The sequence below is a fragment of the Hibiscus syriacus genome, unplaced genomic scaffold (assembly GCF_006381635.1).
Source record: "Hibiscus syriacus cultivar Baekdansim isolate YM2019G1 unplaced genomic scaffold, ASM638163v2 tig00110940_pilon, whole genome shotgun sequence".
Lineage (NCBI taxonomy): Eukaryota > Viridiplantae > Streptophyta > Magnoliopsida > Malvales > Malvaceae > Hibiscus > Hibiscus syriacus.
This window is the reverse complement of record NW_024062923.1, coordinates 2854885-2876619: the sequence shown is the minus strand read 5'-3', so window position 1 is coordinate 2876619 and position 21735 is coordinate 2854885. Positions and strand designations below refer to the sequence as shown.

The window sequence follows — 21735 nt, the reverse complement described above, 5'->3', positions numbered from 1 at the left end:
CTCCCTATTTAGATTAGGATTTTTTTGAGAATAATACTTTAATGTAACAAATTACCTTAACGTAACAACAATAACCATAATGAAAGCAAATTAAAAGTTTAATGATTGTAATGTAAGTTTTAAAAGGTTCGATGACCAAAGTGAAAGTTCCCTAAAAGTTTAAGGACTACCATATGTTTACCCTTTTTAATTAGAAATATGTTGTCTAGTTTTTATTTTTTAAATAAAGAGTTTTATTTCTTTATTTTAATACCTTTAGTTTAGGAAAATGCTGTTATGGATTAAACTGGACTCTACGTGTTTAGTTTATAATTTTTGATACTTCCTTTTTTCCAAGATTGAGACATTTACCTTGTTTATTTCTTCATTATTCATGTTTTATTAGAGGCAAGTTATGAAAAAGGTGTAATAAAAAAAGTCTAATTAGTCACAAGTTAATTAAATATAATATAGTAAAAAATTATTTTTATTCCTTACATCAAAACTAGCTTTCTTCCCTTCTGAAAGTTTAAAACTTTTCAGATCTTAAATTTCACATCACATCAAATTATGTAAATAAAATAAAATAAAATATGGCATAAAATAATTTAAGAGTAAAAAAATAGAATATAATATGAACATAAGAATATGTCAAAAATATAGACGATATAGGTTTGCAAAAGATAGAAAATTAGTTAATTATAGAAATAATTGCACTATAATCGTAGGTATCAAGACTTCATATGAATAGCTACACGAATAAAGAAAATGCTAAAACTTTCCCGGTTTTAATTAGAATATGTAAAAATCAAATTAATTCTATATTTAATTGATATATGTAACGTTTGAATGCGGGAACAATGGAATCACAAAATGGCTAACACATTGGGAATATATTAATAGAATTATTATTTTGGGACATTAGTGGGGTAATTTTTCCCCAACTTTTCAAGCTGTTAAAAACTTAGAATTGTTGTTTATTTAATTATTAATTAAAGACATTTAATGTTAAATTAAATTCATTTGTGAAAAATAAAGAAATTTCATTTCCATACGGGACTATGAAGTTACCGCTAAAGGTAATTATAATTTCTTATCCCGAGTTGCATTTAAAAAAATTACAATCTTAACTCAATAAAAGGTATATAATCGGAAACAATCATTTGTAAGTTATACACAATTAACTCTTTATTTTTGGCATGATTCTTCACATGATCTCGTGTTTATTACCAAAATAATTTAATATTAAAGATAATTGTATAATATGTCTTCGAATTATAACCCTAATTCTAAATTAGTCTAAATTTTAAAATATTTTTATTTAAGTCCTCAAACTATAACCTCATTTTAAATTAGCCCACCAATATTAAAATGTTTTATATCAATCATCAAACTATTAATATTATTTTATTTTGATCTTTTCGTTAATATATCATTACCTCTACTGTATAGAAGAAGTACAATGTTTGACTTATAAAGCCAGGATCAACTAGCTCATTGCACTTAACATGAGGCCTAACAATTTAACCAACAATTCAACAAATCCAAGTAACTATAACAACTATTTAACAGTTAATTACATATCTAATACTAAGACGTTAAAAAAAATTAGTAGAGCTAACATGTCAATGAAAGATCAAAATAAAATAATAATAATAGTTTGAAAATTGATATAAAATGTTTTGTAATTTAGGGGATAAATTTAAAAAAAAAATAGTTTGGAAACCTCATGTGCTATTAAGTATTAACTCTTAATATTATTATATAATAGTTATAACCCTGTGACGTATGAGAAGATTCCCTTTAAGCTAACAGCTGATCTTCAATATAACGACAGATATTGTCCTCGTATGATGAATTAATAATAATTAAAATTTGTCAATATATTTTAATTTAATTGAAATTCCATCTTTGTATTCATAATTCGATCTATGGGAACCCTTTTTCCGGTTTTTCCTTGGACTTTTAGATATTGAAATCATTTTTTTAGAGACGTGGGTGAGTGATCCAATTTTTGGTCAAACCTCAAGCTTGGCAAAATAAATAAATAGTATGTCATCATTTTCAATGAGATATTAACACCTGTTAAATGGCTAAATTGAGTTCTACCATTTTTTTAACTGAGTTCCTAATTAACATCTGGTTAAATTGATTAACATTATCCTAACATCTCATTGAATTAATTGACCCATGATTCAAGGGCGAAACCACACTCCTCTTTCTCCTAAATAATAAACAATGAAAAGTGAATTATTGCTGAGAAAAAATATAACAGAAACAAATATTCAATTCAACAGTTAAACTTCAATTTCCAGTCCTCACGTCTGATTTAATGAAGAATATCATATGATTCATGGACGTCACGTCTTTTGTTGTTGGGCTTGTAATAAATTACTGTAGTCCAACTTGGACTTTTCCGGTGGTTGCACTACGAATACACCTATCCACGTTTTATTATATTTTAAATTTAGTTATAAAAATATAAAATTTAGTTAAATATTGTTTATAGAAACAAATTTTGTTATAATATAAACAGAGAATTTAGTTTGAAAATTCAAATCGTAAAGAATCAATTTGTTGTTAGAAAGACGTGAAACTTTAGATTTATTTTTCTGTGTTTTCCATGTGAACGTCGAAAAATCAACAACTAATAGTTGATAGAAACAAAATGCACAACTTATCACGCTATCATACGTAAGAGAACAGATTAAAAAAATAACAGTAATTATATCGAAGAAACCTCAAAAATTAATACAGAACAAATTGACAGAACTTGGAATTTTCTATCTTATTTCATTCATCTATCATACTATCGGTCCGACATCAGACATTACAGTATCATCGAGATTACATACAATTGCAATATGGCAGAATAAGTGCAGTATAATTCTTCATTCAACTGTTTTATACAGCTCGATGAATTTTTTTTATGCTTACTATATAATTGTAAAAGTATAATTTCCTGTCATATTTATAGCAATTTATGACAATATATTTTTTTTAATTGATCTTGCACTTATTTTTTATTTTTATGTCATAAATTGGATAAAGGGTGTCAAACAGAACATCCCCCCAAAAAAAAATCCCTGCAAAATAAGGGTTCACACCAAAACAAAATATTTTTGTTCCGTACAAATCCATTATTCGCATGCCCAGCAGCCAACAGGCATCTCTCTTCTAATTCTAAATTGCTTGCCAAAGCTGAAGCAAGAGGCTAAAGCGTCGCCCACTTAGCATGAAGCCATGTGTCGAATCAAGTCGACCACTCGAGAACTGCAGCAACGAAAGAATGTCAACATTAGACAAAAATCCACCACCGACAAACTTTGTTTACTACAACGTATTATCAGACGTAAGTGATGGATATATATGATTTACCTGTAACCCCACTCATTGTCATACCAGGCAACAAGCTTAGCGAAGTTGTCATTCAAAGCAATTCCAGCCTTGGCATCAAAGATGCTTGACCTGTTAAATAAATCACAACATCGCATCACCAAAGGCTACAATTTCCTATCTAAATAGTTAGCCTATACAAAACTGAGCCACAAGCCATCAAAATCAACATTAAATAAAATATTATTGGAAGAACGCAGCATCGCACCTGCTGTCTCCAACAAAGTCGGTTGAGACCAAATCTTCATCTACATAACCAAGAATTCCCTTCATTGTGGTCTCGGATGCCTCCCTACACAAAAAGATCCACGGTGTTGATACATAAATAAGGCATGCATCTTTGTATTAAATACATCACTATGAGATCAATATTCTTAATCTTTACTTGATAGCAGCCTTGATATCCTCGTAAGAAGCCTTCTTCTCAAGCCTCACAGTGAGGTCAACCACTGAGACATCGACAGTGGGAACACGGAAAGCCATTCCTGTCAGCTTACCATTCAATGCTGGCAACACTTTGCCAACAGCCTATGTCATTACAAAGATGATAATCAACCATTAAACTTTATTTCTAACGATCATTTAACAACAACATATAGCATGCTAGTCATAATTAGCTAAGATGCAAAATACAGGTTCTAACATCTGAAACTAATCACATGTTAATTGGGCCGTGAGGTTGGATTTTCTTGGAAAGAATTACATTTTTAATAAAAAAAATAAAATTTATAAATTATAGTAAAATAACAAGTCCTGCCAAAAAAATTAAAACAAAAATATCATACAACTTAACCAGAAAGTGCAAAAATGGATACATACCTTGGCAGCTCCGGTGCTGCTGGGAATGATATTGAAGGAAGCAGCTCTACCACCTCTCCAGTCCTTCATTGATGGACCATCAACAGTCTTCTGGGTAGCTGAATGAAAAAAAAAAAGCAAAGTCAGTCAATAATACACTAACTTGATTAAAAGCACACAATAAAACACAAAGTACTTACCGGTGATCGAGTGGACAGTGGTCATAAGACCCTCAACAATACCGAATTTGTCATGAATAACCTGCCATCATGCATACAAGTCCATTATTACTTTGAGGATGAAACTATTAGCAAATGCTTTAAAATGCTAAGTTGCTAATAGAGGAATAATTATTACCTTAGCCAATGGAGCAAGGCAGTTGGTGGTGCAGCTAGCATTGGAGACAATATCAAGGTCAGGCTTGTATTCCTTCTCATTTACACCGACAACAAACATGGGGGCATCCTTACTGGGAGCAGAAATGATCACCTTCTTTGCACCACCCTGAGAGAGGAAAAAGAAAAAAAGGATAAGAAAACCAGAAATGGAAAAGCTATGTTGCAAGTCCCTGACAGTGAGTGCTGGATATGGGATGTGTTAGACATTTTTCCATATATATTGAGAAGTATACCCTATAAACAAGTCCCGATATGTATTGGACACAGATGTCAAACACGATTAAGTTCCCGACACACACAACAATATTCCATCTTCAGACTCAAAGTGGCATGTTAAACTTAGGGAAAAAACTAATGTCACATACCTTCAAGTGAGCAGCAGCTTTATCCTTGTCAGTGAAAACACCAGTAGACTCAACAACATATTCAGCTCCAGCCTCAGCCCATGGAATTTCCTCAGGGTTTCTACCATTAATCAGAAAAGCACTTAAATAAAATGTTTCGAACAATAAAAAACTCAACACACTCATTCAAAGGAAAAGAAAATCATACCTGATGCCAAAAACAGTGACAGGCTTTTCACCAAAGAGAAGGGTCTTTGAGTCCTTCACCTTAAGCTCATGGTGTTTCCATTGACCATGAACACTGTCGTACTTGAACATGTAGGTCTGTACAAATACAATTGTCAATATCACATCCATAAACAAATTATTAAATAAAACAAACAAAATAAACAATTAGATTCTCTACTGTCGACGTAAAAACAAGATCAGCTCACCGAAAAGCAAGCAGTATCAGTTATTCAGTTACTTTATCCTAAATCTCTGATAGATCAATATCTTAATAGATCAGAGTCAGTTGAAATATTATTAAATTATTTAATACTTCAAACACATCCGTTAGGCAAGTAATCAAGTGCAAAAATCAGATCCGGATAAATAAATTCAAATCACTAGTTCATGATTCCTTTAAGATCAGCTTCGTTTCTATTAAAACAACCTTCAACACACGAATTTATTCAAATCAAAGCTCTAGTAAAAACATGAAAGAAAGAAAGAAAATGCAATAGAAAATAAAAAGAGAAAAATACGAATGAAAATAAAACAAAATACGATTACGAACCATGTATTCAGTGGTGATGAAAGGATCGTTAACAGCAACGAGTTCAACATCGTCTCTTTGGAGAGCAACTCTCGCAACCAAACGACCGATCCTTCCAAATCCTTCGCCAAACACGAAAACAAAAAATCAGATCCACAATTAAAAATTAACAACAAAAGATTAAAAAGTATATGTTCACCGTTGATTCCGATCTTAATCTTTGCCATCACGGAAAAACAAAGGTGACGAAGGAAGAATTAAAAGAACAGTTAGGAAAATAAAAACGAGAGTGATGATTGCGGTGAGCAAATAAAGAGAAAAGGGGTTTATAATTAAAAACGAGTGGGAGAGGCAGAAATGGCGGAAAGTTCAGGAAGGAAGTAGGACCACCAAACATGCGGTGGGAAAACCGAGGGTTGCTCACGAGATTTTTTATTCCTTTTTCAGGTAATGGGCTGATTTGTGGATATCAAAATTTTGTTTTATTTGGAATTAAATCAGTTCATGGGTTCCATCATTCATGAATCCACTCCTTATTTCCAAAAAAATTGAACAACTTTTTGCTCAATTTCATTTGGAATGGGTTTAGATGGGTCCGAATAGTTTATTTGATTATGTTATAAAAATTTAAAAAATTTATAATTAAAATAAAATAAATATATTAATTTTATTATTAAAATTTTAATTAATCGAATGATGAGTTTCTTTACAAAAAATTATAATTTATATAAATTATCATTAAATTATAAAACAATAATTCTTTTAATCATTAATTTTTTAAAAATTATAAAAATAAATATTAAAATTTTAATTTATTATAGAATGAACATTATCTTCGTGTCATTCTATTCTATGTTAGCTTTTTTTTAAGATGATATTACATTTAGTTATTAGGTGATATCTCATTTGACCTTTTAATTATAATTATAATTTTATTTTAATATTTTAAAATAATAATTAATTTTTTAAAAATATTTTTATAAAGTATATGAAAATTTAAAATTTATTCTTAAATTATAAAAATACTTTTAAAAGCAATTATAATTTAAAAAATAGTTTTAGATTAAATTCCCTAAATAGTTTTGTGAATGGATAACGGCATGTATACCTAATTCTAAATTTTTGGTGGCTATAAATGATGGGTATAGTTTTGTTGTACGATAATTTACTTAAAGTTATTCGATAATGATTTTTAACTTAAAATATTATTATTTTTAATTAAAAAATTATATAATTTATAATATTTTTTGTTATAATTGAAAATACATATTGTGATGGGCTTAGGGTTTAAAATAAAAATGATCGTACAACTTGCAATAATTTTTGTTATAACTGGAAAGGTTACAAAGAAAATAAAATTTTCAATTTTAATCTAAAGAATTATACTCTCAATAAATTTTTTTATTCCAAACGATTTTTACTATTTTTAAACCTTATATTAATAAGTAGTATTTTAGACCCTTGCAAAAAGATGTAAAGACAAGGGGCCACTACTGTCCCCTTAATTTTTCATCATTGGGATGAAGGTTGTCACAAGGCTTCTAAACTTGACAGGTGGTCATAAAGTATTTTCGACTTTCAGCCCAAATATAACTCATAGTGGTTTCAGCCCAAGTGAACTATTGCATCAGTAAAGGCCATAAAGGATGTCTTGGATTTCTGCTATAGCATCTCTATAGTCTGCCAGTAAACAATACAAAATCAGAGTTGTGTAGTCCGGGGATCAATCAAGTTGATTGGTTGATGATTATTCCGCCAACATATAGATCCTTCTTTTTAAAAAAAACAATCCCTAAAAAATTTCAGTACCAATAACATGCAACTAATTCATATTAATTCATGGACCATCACAATTTAGATCCATAAAAGATCCTTTATCAAAGGGAAGAAGACATCAGTTCAGCATAATTTTTGTCCAGCAAATATATAAAGTTCCCAAATCATAACAAACGAAACAAACATACCAACCAAATACCAGACCAGTCTCCCCTCTTCTACTTACCATATCGATTCTCCTCATGCACAAGGATCGAATGGTAACGAGGGAGCATCCGAAAAATGCTTGGCTTTTATCACATCCGAACAAGAAACCATCCACTTTATGAAATGCTTATTCGATATAATCCAACACCGACCTCAGTTCTTCATTCAACGAACCAAAAAGTACAAGGAAATGCATGCGTCCACGGTTGATAACAAAAGAACAGCATGCATGCATATTCAATGACCAAGAACTGCCCGTGTGGATTATGTTAACCTTCACCTCTGTGCATCCATGGACATATTCAATAACCACCTGCTAAGTTCGAGTTGTGCGAAAAAAAGTTGTCTGCAATCAATAGCACAAGGGAATTCGAACTTCTAAATTAGCCATACAAGTAAAACTGATAGGAAGTACCGATTACTTCCGGATTCTCTTCACTCCCTAAGATATGCTTCAAACAATTAAAACAAAGCAAGTCTAACGTAAATGTTTCCTCGTAGTCGCAATGCTTAAAACAGCTGCCACAATGGAAACAGCGAGCAATGCAGAGAAAGCAAGCCCTGCACAACTGAGCAGTGTTATGTGTTTTTCTACAACTCTCTGACGGGCAATCATAAACCAACCTCAGTTTCTCGCATCTAGGACAGATCTCAATATCAATCACCCTATCATCATCACACATGAAATGCAATTGACCTTGACGAAAAAATTGCGGTTTTTGCTCTCTCGATTGTATTGAGTTATCCGCACCGAGTAAAAACTTTAACTCCTTGAATTGATCCTCGGTTACACAGAAACATCCACCTATTCTTAAGTGTTTTATTCCTGGAGACCCAATGGACTTGAAGGCTTTTAAATTCAACAAAATACCCTCAAAACTAAGCCCTGTACATTCTGGTAAACTTAACTGCATGGAAAAAATAATATATATAAAAATTAATTAACTTGTACGACTTAAGATATTAAAAAAATAAACTATAATTTGACTAACCAAACTTCAAGGTTATAATTATACATAAAAAAGAAACAATAGATACAGTTTGATAAATTCATAACTAAGTAGCTAATTAAGCATTAATACGACACTCGAATAACACTGCAAAACAATTGACTGAAACACAACTTTGTTATCTATGAAATAGATAATGAACCAATTGTTGTATGAAAAATAAAATATATTAACTCGAAAATAGTTACTTGCACTACAAGGACTAACCTTAGTAAGCTTGGGATTACTTTCAAGTACATGCTTCAAGCCATCATCGGTAATATTTATGCACCCGACCAAACTCAAGCATTCCAGAGTGCCCTGTGCTCTATTAGTTAATTTCAAAAGAGCATCATTAGTAATCCTTCTACTCAATGAATGTTCAATATGGATGCTCCTCCATAGAAGAATATCACTTCTAACAGCATCCCTCAAAGACCTACAAACCCTTTCGACGGCAAGGAGGTCCTTAACACCAAGATAACCAAGAGCTAAAAACAAAGAATCACTTGGATCACCTCCATCAAGAGTATCACAAAAAACTCCTTTGCAATCTTCCAATCCTTTACCTTCATCATTGGTCGAAGAACCTCCAATGGCAAGTCCAAAATCGATCCCGACTCCATTAAAATCATCATCTGAGTCTGATATTTTGTTGATTTCTAAGTTATTCCAAACCCAATTCACACCTTGAAAGTGAGATGATTGATCGCCAATAGTTTTGTCAACTTCTTCTGAACTAAATCCATAACTAGAGACACCTTCTTCAGGTTGAAAACTCATGGTGCCATTCCAAAGCCAATTTAAATCCTTAAACATATGTTGCTGATCAGAAATTTTTTTCTCTTCATCATTTTTCATACCAAACATACAGAAATCAGACCACAAATCATTCTCGAAATCCTGAAACAAACCAGTAACTGCTGCAGCAAAAGTAGACCTAATTTCCATCCCAAATGGATCTTCAGGCAATCTATCAGCGATATCATCATTAACAGCCTCATAAAACCCTTTTGATTCAGTTATTCCACATAAGATTTCAGTATCCCAATTGCAACTCCAGGAATTCCCAAAACCATCCCAATTCAAAGCCATTATTTTTTTTTCTATTCTGCAATCACCAACTAAACCAAGAAAAAAGACAACCCTCTATCAAGAACCCTAAGCTCAGACCTGATTCAACAACCAAAATAGAAGCATAATCAAAATGCAAGATAACCCATTATTTCAGGTGACAAAATATATATATATATAAACACAAAGGTACCTGAATTTCTGTAGAGATTTTTGGTTTCTTGCAAAAACCTAATGAAAAAGGGCCAAGTTAAACTAAAACAAAGTTATTTAAAAATAGGTGAAATTGAAGGTAAAGGCTGGAACTTGAAAAGAATGGGTCCAATGAGAAAGAAAGATAAAGGCAACTGGAGAGAAAAACAAGGGATCTGAGAAGAGGAAAAGGAAAGAAAAAGAAACAGTCTTTTTGTATGATTATTATTATTATTATTATTATGAGAGAATCTGATTGAGGGAAGATAAAGAATCAAAAGCCTTTGACCAAGCTTTTTAATGCAAAGAGCAATGCAGATAGAAAGAAAGGAACAAAAGTTGAAGGGAAACAGAGTTTTGCTTAAAACAGAGGGGAAAGAGGAGAGAAACAAGGGAGAAGAAACAAAGTTCCTCACCAATTGTGGAACTAGCCCGAGTTTTTTTTTTTTTTTTGATATTTTAAAAAATTTAAAAGAAAATTTAATTAAAAAAATAAGTAACAGAATTGAAAAATATTTTGGTGTCTAAATTTTTTTTATTAAAAATAAGTACGTAACATTTTTTCATGTATACTTTTAGGTGATTAACGTTATATTTTTTAATTTTTAAGACTTTTTAATAATAAAAATATCATTTAAAAAAACTTAATTTTTTTATAAAAAAAATCCAAACTTTTTATAAAATTATTAAAAAAATCTAAAAAACTAAAATATCTCATTTCAACCTATGTTAATAACGGTCGCCGGTCATTTCTGGCCACCATCATCGTCGAACACTTGGGTTTTGATCGGAATTGCAGAGTGATTCGAATGGTGGTGACGATGTGACTTATGGACGTCGGGATCAACCATAATCGACAAAAAACAGTGACAGTGACTAAAATCCGACGAACCTTTGAACGTTTCTCACTGTAAACAGTGGCACTTTACGAGGAAAGGCCAACAGAGATTTGGTCGGGGGTTGACGTTGGTGCCGATGAAGGTGGCTGTGACGGTTGCAATGGCCAGTCGGCGACCATGGAAAAGAGAAGGGGAGGGGGTGACGCGGGGCTATGGGTTGTTTTTTTTTCTTAAATAATTTTTTTTTAAATTATCATAACGTGACATGTGTTACTTAACGGTCAAATTTAACGGTCGTCACGGTCTATATACCTAAAATTCTTCGATGAAAACGTTAGGTACCTATTTTTAACGAAAATTTCTTTGGGCACTAAAATATTTTTCGAAGCAAAATTTAAGCACTTATTTTTGTATTAAGCAAAAAAAAACACATTGTGATCAATAATAATAATTAATTAATATTAAAATGATTGTTTTATAATAAAAAATATCATGACCAATAATAATATTTAATTTTGGAATATTAAATTCGAAATTAAATTTAAATTTGATAAAATAAATAAATATTAAAATTATGTCTGATGTAGTATATATTTTGGTTTGGTGGAATTATATATATGAAATTTTAATTTAATTGTATATATAAAACTTTAATTTTGATTCAATTGTATATATTTTAAAAATAATAGATCTGTTTAATTTTATATTGGATATATAAAATTTCAAGGGAAGAGCCTTTAGAAAGTGTTCCAAAATATGATTTAAAGAGGGTATCGAATCACATTACATACTTCAAACCAAGCAAAGGCTAAAAAAGCTCTTCGGCTTTTAGCATGTCTTTTATTGCATTTGCTACAAACAGGCCTTAACCAAATATATATCTATATCTCAAGTTTCTTTTAGTTTCTTCTACAAGGTGGGAGGAATCCAAATATAACCATGTGTTTGAACATAACCGGCTTTAGCCAAAAGCTCATCGGCTTCGGCAGGACCACGGCTACCCGTCTGGTATGGAATTGGCTTCATTTCATCTTTGTCAATTCTGTGCAGAAGAGGCGTGAAAATCTCCCATGCAGCCTGATTATTTTAAGCAATATGAATGTTAGTTTATATATTTTCCGTATAAGTTATCTTCTTTCCGATGTACACATGGATTCTTACCTTTAACTCGTCTCTGCGAACAAAATGCTGCTGATCACCTCTTATCCTGTGTAACGGGAAAAACTTGACAGTAAATGAATGCACTGTGGACAATAATATTTCAAGGATCAGCAAGGGCAAGGATTATACGTGTCGAGGATTAGACGTTCATAAGCCTCCGGGATCGTAACACCTTGATAGCGCTGCCTGTACGACAAGTCTAGTTCGCTTTGGACAGTAGACATCTCAAGACCGGGCTGCTTCACCTGACAGCAGACACAGATGTAAGTTGGTATGCAAGCACAAAGATCTTGCAGTGAATTCCAATAGCAGTTTTTCAAAGCTTAAACTAAAAAATATAGATCTTGTCACTTGTTATAGGCTACATGAGTAACTTTTGTAGAGTACGGTTATCGATTTCCATAAAATCTAATAACACAAAGAAGGGGCATCAAACATTCAAGATTGCTGCTCAACAGTGCACAAAAGTCACTACAACGAGCAGCCTCACATGTCGTCACCACAATGATAATGTGAAACAATAACTGTCGCTTTTGAAGATGCCTTGTATACAAAATTTAGCAAACAAACATACATGGGGTGGTTTTTAGACTGAAAATAGCATAACTATTTGGTATATCAAGAAGAATAAACGAATCATCTGAAACCATAAGCAGGAAGATCCTTACTCATAGAAATAATGTTCTAATAGCTTTTAGATGTAATAGGATTAGCAAACTCACCATTAGCTTCATGTACATGGCTTCAGAAGGTTGTAGGCGAATGACAAACTCATTTCTCCCTTGCTTTTGACCTAAATAAAGGCGGTAAAATTCAAGGAAAAGGATGATTAAAAGGTTAAAATACTTTGTGTTAATATCGAAAAGAGTTTTAGTGAATACAGTAAATGTGCTTTAGCTATGCTAGCCGTGTAACACCATAATCATAAGTACAACTAAGATCTTCGGAAAGAACCTTTCAGGCGGATTATCTTTGATTTACAGACAATCACCATTGTCTTTTCAGATCAATAAATGACATTTATTCCATATATCATACAGAGAGAACCACTAAAGACACCACTACATATAAAAAGATCATTATCTTAGTTTTCAAAGTAAACCTCGGAAATCCGATGCATTATTAAAAAATGGGACCAAATAATCATGTAAGCAAAGTTATAAAGAATCTTAAAGGTTCATAGTCATACATTTGAATATGTCACCAGGAACATCCTTAAATTGAACACGTATCTCTGCTTTTCTTGAATTCAATGCTTTCCCCGCCTTTAGAATGAAGGGAACACCTGGAAACAAACCGATTAGTGAAATTAGAAAATCTAATCAGAAATTCAAATTGAACAAATTTTTTGGTCAATCCAAATAAAAAATTACATAAACCAATCAATGGTGATCATTGACAGACTCGAGCATGGAAATATAAAATAACATATTTCACCACATAAACAGCTGCAAATGAGGCAACCATACTACCTTCCCATCTTTCATTATGTATACGGAGAATAACAGTTGCAAATGTCGGAGTGTTTGAGTGGTAGGGAACTGTTGGGTCATCTCTGTAACCTTCATATTGTCCGAGTACAACCTCTTCATCTTTGATCGGAAGTACTGATTGAAGAACCTGGAGTCATATAAATATAAATATAAAAATATAGCAAAGAAAGCAACTTAAAGCAAGTAAACTAGAAGGAAAACGAGAAATTATAAGGGAGTATTGCATTAACCAATATACTCCAATAGATGAATTGAAACTTAGTCAATCTGTTATCGGTATGGTAAAGCATGGAGATAAAGACGCACACCTTCACTTTCTCATCACGAATGTGCTCGGGTTTGAGAGAGACAGGCTTCTCCATAGCAACGAGGCAAAGAACCTGCAATTGGTATGAACTCAATAAACAAGGGCACGAGGCTAATGGACCAGTACATAACATGTTCTTTCTTTTTGGAAAAAGGAATCCAGAAACATAAAGGCTTTCGAAATCAAAACGAGCAAATGATTCTAAGGAACTTCTTTTTGCCACAAGTAGCAGAGTATAACTTAATAAAACAACGGAAGTGCAGACAACTACACAAAGCATAGGAAATGAAAATTCTAACTTTGAAAACTCCAGTTATACACATTGCAAATAATGTTCCGTTCTTAATGATGTGATATCTAGTTGAGGTTGGCAATGGCCATACCTGCAATAGGTGGTTTTGGATAATATCACGGATGATTCTGCACAAAGAGAACAGAAGGAAAAAGAACTGAGAAGGCAGATAGATAACATGTATTCTTCTCCAATGTTAGATGGAATTATGGATCGGTATTGTAAGAAACCAGAAAAAGTCGTTTTAGTGTACAAGATGCTCCACCTTTTTAGGAGAAATATTCAAATCACATATAAGGGGAAAGCACATGATGCTTCATAAATTTTCCCATACAACGGGGATCTGAAATAAGTGCTACAAAGCATACCCGTATTCGTCAAAATATCCACCACGACCTTCAGTTCCAAAATCCTCTCTGAACACTATCTGCCAGAAGAAACAGAGTAAAATCTAGATTAATATCAGAAGAATAGTATTACTTGTCAATTAACAAAGCTCTATCAGACCAAAAATAGCTATGACATTTTTCTTTATCAGCATATTTCGATGTAACTTGAGGCAATAATATGACAGGCATAGCCATCCAGCAAGCCTATACAAGGCATAGCCTAAACTAATCAACAGTGCAATACCCTCAACAAAACAGTTTGCAGAACATCCACAGTAGATGGATCCTCACCTGTACATTATCAATGTTGTCGCGATTCCAAAGGGGCAGGAAGAAGCGATTAGCAAAACGAAGAACCAACTGCAAATGACATAAAGCCAAATATCAGCAAATCTACAAAAGAAAACAAGTAATAAAAAGCAACCGCTTTACACATTCATTACCAGGTTCTGGACCAATTCCTTTCCCAAATAGTGATCAATTCGGTAAATTGTGGTTCATCAAACAACTCTCCGATCTGGGAACTTAGTTGCTCTGCAGAGTCCAAATCTTTGCCAAATGGTTTCTCAACAACAATCCGAGTCCATCCACCAAGATCAGCTGGAAAAGAAATCATAAAACTAGTTGTTACATCTATGCAAATATCATGTAAGATGAGCCCAAGAGAAAATAGATTGTCAATGTCATTTAGCTTTGGTGTAGTATGAAACAAATACGATTAAAATACAGATAGCATGAAATTATTCCTTCACAAAGGGCCTACAAATCATCTAAATTATATATTCCAACATGGTTATTCTTGGGACAGAATACCTACATTTATTCATGCAATATTTCCTGATCATCCTGCAAACAGATGGATATACTGATGGTGGAAGTGCAAAATAAAAGAGTCTTCGAGATGACCCTTCTTGGCTACTTTTTGAGATTTCATGCTTTTCAATTTCCTTGTCTAACAACTGAAATCCCTCAGCGGCATCATATGATCCACTTACATATTTAATCTACAAATAATAGCAATTGCTCATTAAAACTTACAAGCAACAAAAATGATTTTAGTTTCGTAAACATATAGCTAGGGATGTACTGACCAGCTGTAAGAACTTCGATACATCTTCCAAGTGTGAAGCACTTTTATCATTGACAAGATATCTGCCATTTCCAGTAAAGAGAAACAAACACTGAGCAACATTCTTTCAGCCAAAGTGTTAACAACGATAAAAGTGGAGCAAATGACAGAATTTTCGGTAGATGTCTCACCCACGAATACGGTTCCTCAATTCATCATCTGAAATCTTAGTCCTTGCATAGCCAAATATGTGCACTTCATCTGGCGGTAAAAATCCCTGCAAACAAAGCATCCCCATCTAAGGTTAGAACTTAGAACCCCATTGCAGCATGTTCAGCATTTCAGCAGAGCCCACCAAAATCTCCGAAATGAGACATTTACCGAATTTCATGTCAGTTCTAATAAAGAAAACCAATGTGTATAACACCTAACCTGAAGATAAAGATGAAAGAGTGCAGGGAAAGTCTTTTTCTTGGCAAGATCACCAGAGGCACCAAGAACAATTATTGAGAGGCTCCCAGTTTCAGACACATTCTCATTGCCTGGAAACGAATCAGTCCTAAGATCGTCTCTTTTTTGAAGGCACCATTCACCTGATCCCATCTTGTAAGCTTTGATCCTTCAGTGATCTGATCTGTATTAAAAAAATATGTAAGTTGTGAGGAAAAAAGATACTGGTTTGAGTTTCCATAACTTAAAGTAACTACAGGTAGTCAGTTTTTAGCTTGGCCTCAACTCTAAGCGATTGAAAGAAACGATTAGATTAACCAAAATTAAAGAAATAATAAAGCTTCACTGAAAATGACATTTTTACTCAACTAATAAGGACGTGAAATTAAGATTCTTTATCTTTTATAGATTTTATCAAAACCAGAACATGCAGCTGAAACATACAAAAATTCAAATTTTACTGCATGGATCCCTGAAAGAATCAAACCGTACATGAAGAAAACAACAACAAAAACAAAAACCTCATTCAAAATGGGGATCAGATGGAACAACCAATCAAAGTAAACTATTTTTAAGAGCGAGAATCAAGACCCCAGATAAAAGAAATGAAGTAGGAACAAACCTTAACAGCAGAATTCAGAGAAAGGTAAAACCTGGGGATTTGAAGAGAGAGAGTTAGGTTTTGTATTGAGTTCTGGGAAGTGGATGATAAATTTCTGGGTTTTAATCAGGTTATATTGTTCAGCCACTGTCTGCCAATAAATATAATTCTTATCAGCCGCCTAGTTTTACAATATCTTTTTCTACATTTTTGTTGAACCTCTCTATTTCCTTATTTCTATAATTCCATTCATTCCCCGCTAATTTTGCTGTCTATTATTTTCCCTGTAAGCTGTAACAATTTATTTATTATTTTTTATAATTATTTATGTTATGAGATTCAAATTTTGACTTATATGAATGAAGTAATTTAATTTTAAAGGGTCTGTAATATACCAAAATTTATAATATTTAATTTTAATTATTTGATTAATAAATCGAATATTGATACTAATATCAAAAGAATTATTTTATGTATTATGTTAATAATTTAATTTAATTTAATTTATAAAGATTTTATAAAAATCTAGAAAACATAAAGTATGCATATATTATTATTCAAGTTATTATGTCAATACTATGCAGATTTTGATATTTAAATTGATATTTATATTAAAAAATTAGTACGAAGCACGTGATCTCAATGGTATGTCAATACTATGCAGATTTTGATGTTTCAATTGATAATTTATGTATTAAGTTATCTCTTAATGTCTTGGATTCAAACATTGCGTATGTCAGTGGCATAAATCTTCATTGTCAAAATTACAACTAAGTCAAATTTTTTCAAGATGAATCGAGTAAAAAAACAATTTTTTAGTTGAATCGAATTTTTCTCATCTCTATCTCGTTTTATTCAAATTCCATGTCATATAAATTATTAATAAAAATATTAATAAATTAGCCTATTTCCTATTTGCTAACAAATTTTTTCATTTATATTATTAATTTTTCTTTTTGAAATAGGACATATATATCATTAACCAAAGGATAATGATGCATAAAATAAAGAGGAGCAACTAAAGAAACTATAAAGGGGCAATATCATTTATATTATTAATTAAATATGTTTATTTTCATCTAATAATAAAATCTTAAATCTTAAATCAATAATTTTAAATAAAATAAATTATATTAAAATAAAGTAATTATATAAAATACTTTTATACGATTTATATATAAAAATTTATTTTTAATTACTCAACAAAAAGATATAAAATATCGAAAGCATGTGATGAACAATAATGGATTAGTTGGTAGCTGGCTGAGCACAATATCGACCATAATTATTGATACAAACAGTGGAATGCCACGTAACAATGATTTTAAAAGTTCCAAATTAGTGGTATTAAAGAATAATTGTTTTTTCAATAATCAACTAATTCAAATTTGACATTGTAAACATAGAACTTGAGTTGACAGAATCGGTTTCCATAATAAATTATTATAATACTGGATTCAAATTAAACGATCAATAAATAATAATAATAATTTATTATTCTTTAATATTGTGTGTGTTTATTATAAGTATTGATTAACGGATTATTACGGTAAGAGATTCATTTTTTTTGTTACAAATAAAACCATTAAGAAATCAGTGGGTTATGCCATTGTCCAGATACACTTTATCCCTCCTGAGCAAGGTTTGTATCTCACTTGGAGGCTTCTGAAAACACAAGAGACCAGGAGGGTCATTTTTTCTAATCTTGGCTAAAGCATTAGCTATCTCATTTGCTTCTCGTTTTATATGGATGACTTTGATGCACCACCTCCGCTCAAGCAGGCTGCGGATTCGCCGTGTTATAGCATCGCCATTAGGCTATCCAGGTAAGTTTAATCTCCTCACAACTTCACTATTATCAAGCTCAACGATAATCTTTATGAGACTATGGCTCCACGCGACATTCAAACCATCAAGTACAGTCCATAATTCAGCCTGAAAAACGGAACAACGATTGATTTTACGACACTGACCAGCAACCCAGCTTCCATTGCCAACGCGTAAAATGCCCCCACTAGCTGCTTCCATTGTTGCCTAATTAACCGAACCATCAACGTTCAACTTAGTAAAATTATTCTTCGATGCTTGCCATCTTTGCCTTAGGGATTGATAGCGGCTTAGACAAGTTCCACTATTTTTGCCATGTTTAATTGATTTGGCCCAAACCCAGGCTGATTTAATCATATCAGGAGTTGACCAAATTTGCCTTTGAAAAACAAAATTGTTCCTCTACTTCTAGAATCTCCACATGAGAATACCAAACAAATGGAACCAATAATGTAGCACCCCCAACTCGTATCCGACTCGAATACGAATCCGAGGTGTCACTTTAACTTTTAAAACCTTGACTCTTACGCAAATCATGAAAATTTAAAAACTTTCATTAAGATAAAGTTACTTAATTTACATTAGTATAACCAAAGTATTACAAAATCAATCAGAGCATATGTATTCACAACTTTGTCTACATGCCAACATACTTATTACAACAAAATACCTACAGTGTAAATTACTTATGATCTGATCTTCTGGTGGTAGTATGTTGTCTCTGCAAATCCTAATTCTAGTCTTCCTGCTTTTTGATACCTACGTGTGAAACACTCAAACACTAAGTCACAAACTTAGTGAGACATAATATAAAAATGCAATACGAACTCATAAAACATGTAATCCTATAATTCCAATATATAATCACACTCATCATATATCTACTCAACCATAACATATATAAACATGCATTGCACAAGTAATAACATGTCATCTTATAAGGTATTTAATTCTTTTTATATCTTTTATATGCCCATGTACATTATTGAGAACTTAAGGTATGCGAGTACATTGAGATTGTGAACATATGTTGTCACCACAGCTCGTATAAATTCCCTATGAGGGGTATAAAAATTGTCTCTAAGGACCTCATATATGTCCTGAAGGACCACATATATATCCCGAAGGACCACATATAATTCTCCTTAATGACCACTTATATATTCCAAAGGACCAAATAATGTGTCCCGAAGAACCGCATATATGTTCCAAAGGATTACATATATGTCCCGGAGGACCATATAGAACCCTCGACTATTGGCATGCCAATTATACCTACAACTCACATATCACATAACATGTGCTTGAAAATTTATATGTTTTATATGTTCATATGGTCAACTTATTCATCATATATACATGTTTTCATATATCTCCTATCATTTATCATATAGTCGCATATGTCCCCTCTCATCTCATATGAACATATAATCACTTATCTCATATCATATAGCTTATGTTTTGTTCTCTTATGTTCACATGGATCACATAGCATATATGATAACATATAAAATATATGTCAATTATGCATGTACTCATCATGATCATAACATATGCATGTTCATAATTATGGGACCATGAAATCAAATATAGGAAATAGACGTATCACAAGTTTTATTTCCATAAAACAACATCTATACTATGATATGCACTCACCTTAGCCTCACTTAATCCAAATCAACTCGTATGACTTTATCTCTCTCTTGATCGTTCCTAACTCTTCGATCATTCCGAAAATTGCTTATGCTCGATATCTACATAATTGTACATTTGATATGCATATCAGAATTCTAAGTATTATAATTCGATCCTTAATAATCCAAGCTAAAAGAAATGCTTAATATAAATTTCCACTTTGAGTAGTATCGGTACACAAGGTATGGTACCGATACTTCCTTCACTGTGGTATTGATACTGCTCCCTGGTATTGATACTCTTTCCCGGTTCTTGGAATCCTTATTTCAAAATGGTATCGATACTTGACTTATGCTATCAGTACCCTTGGTATCGATACTACCCTTTAGGTATCGATACTACTTGAATGACTTATCAAATTTTAGCTTATGGTATTGATATTGTTCAACCAGTATCGATACCCCTACTCCAAATATCACTTGTTTACCTTTGAAGTATCGGTACTGGATGAATCAATACCGATACTCCTAGCCCAAAAGTTACTCTTTAAACCCCGAAAATTTACCAACACTCACCTAAATCTTCTATTTTGAAATCCCTTCTTGCCACTAAACTTAACTTCACTTACTCAAATCATTTTATATCAATATAAAACATCATTATCTTCAATATCTCATCATATACCTTTCAACCAAGAATCTTAATAAATTTAGAACATGTTCTAATTTCATTTAACACTTCATACTTCTTAATTTATCTGATGACAAGCCAAATTTAGTCTCAAACTTTACTTACTAACGCTCTCCCAAGATTTCACTTAGAGACCTCTTATCTTTAATCCTTCATAACTCCTTCATCTTTTGGTTTTAAGACAGCTTAAGCTTTCCTTAAGCTTATGTATTATCTAAAGAATATAAACCAAGCTTAAATTCAATAAATAATCAACTAGCAAGAAACTCACCTTGAAAATTTGGGGTTCACGGCTGAAGGAGGAAGAAAGATGAAGATAATTCTGGATATTTTCTTTTCCCCTTTTCCTCAAACTCCACGTGTATATATCATAACCCATACCAATTTTTAATTCATTTACTGGTTAAATGACTATTTTACCTTTCAATTCATCATTCTTTGATATTTAGTCCTACTCCAAAATTTTCATATAAGTCCTTAACTTTTTTAATTTATCTACTTTAGTCACTAAACTCTAAAATTTTATTATTTGGTCACTAACCGGTGTTTGGGATGTTACAGTTCTCCCCCTTAAGAAAATTTATCCTCAAATTTTCATTGTACAAAGAGATGGGGCTACTGATTCCGCATATCCTCTTCACGCTCACACGTTGCTTCCTCTACTTTGTGATTCCTCCATAAAACCTTGATTAGTGGTATAACCTTATTCCTTAATTATTTCACCTCATATGCCAATATTTGTACCGGTTCTTCTTCGTAGGTCAAGTCAGACTGAACTTCTATCTCTTCTGGTGTAACAATATGGGAGGGATCGGACCTATATCTTCAAAGCATGGAAACATGGAAAACATCATGAATCTTTTCCATTTCCGGTGGCAAAGCTAACTGGTATGCCACTGGTCCTACTCTCTTAACGATCTCATAGGGCCCAATAAACCGAGGACTAACCTTTTCTTTTCGCCCAAACCTCAACACTTTCTTCCAATGAGACACTTTTAAGAATACTTTATCTCCAACTTGAAACTCAATCTCTGTCCTCTTAAGATCAACATACGATCTCTGTCTATCAGCT

General features: G+C 32.3%; 2 protein-coding genes and 1 pseudogene across 2 annotated transcripts; all 3 read right to left on the bottom strand.

Moving 5' to 3' along the window:
• Positions 1-3079: 3079 nt before the first annotated feature.
• Positions 3080-5986, bottom strand: LOC120147688 (glyceraldehyde-3-phosphate dehydrogenase 2, cytosolic-like). Its single transcript, XM_039160997.1, has 11 exons — positions 5872-5986; positions 5694-5794; positions 5124-5239; positions 4937-5036; positions 4531-4677; positions 4374-4434; positions 4195-4292; positions 3761-3903; positions 3584-3667; positions 3358-3447; positions 3080-3252 (listed from the first exon to the last, which is right to left on the bottom strand). Exons 1-11 carry the CDS (start codon positions 5897-5899, stop codon positions 3210-3212), a joined length of 1011 nt encoding a protein of 336 aa, XP_039016928.1. The 5' UTR covers positions 5900-5986; the 3' UTR covers positions 3080-3209.
• A 1884-nt stretch (positions 5987-7870) lies between these two features.
• LOC120147723 (F-box protein SKIP14-like) lies at positions 7871-10338 on the bottom strand. The gene is made up of 3 exons (XM_039161032.1): positions 9912-10338; positions 8873-9817; positions 7871-8563 (listed from the first exon to the last, which is right to left on the bottom strand). Exons 2-3 carry the CDS (start codon positions 9737-9739, stop codon positions 8039-8041), a joined length of 1392 nt encoding a protein of 463 aa, XP_039016963.1. The 5' UTR covers positions 9740-9817; positions 9912-10338; the 3' UTR covers positions 7871-8038.
• A 1315-nt stretch (positions 10339-11653) lies between these two features.
• Positions 11654-16604, bottom strand: LOC120147703 (annotated as a pseudogene).
• Positions 16605-21735: the final 5131 nt, after the last annotated feature.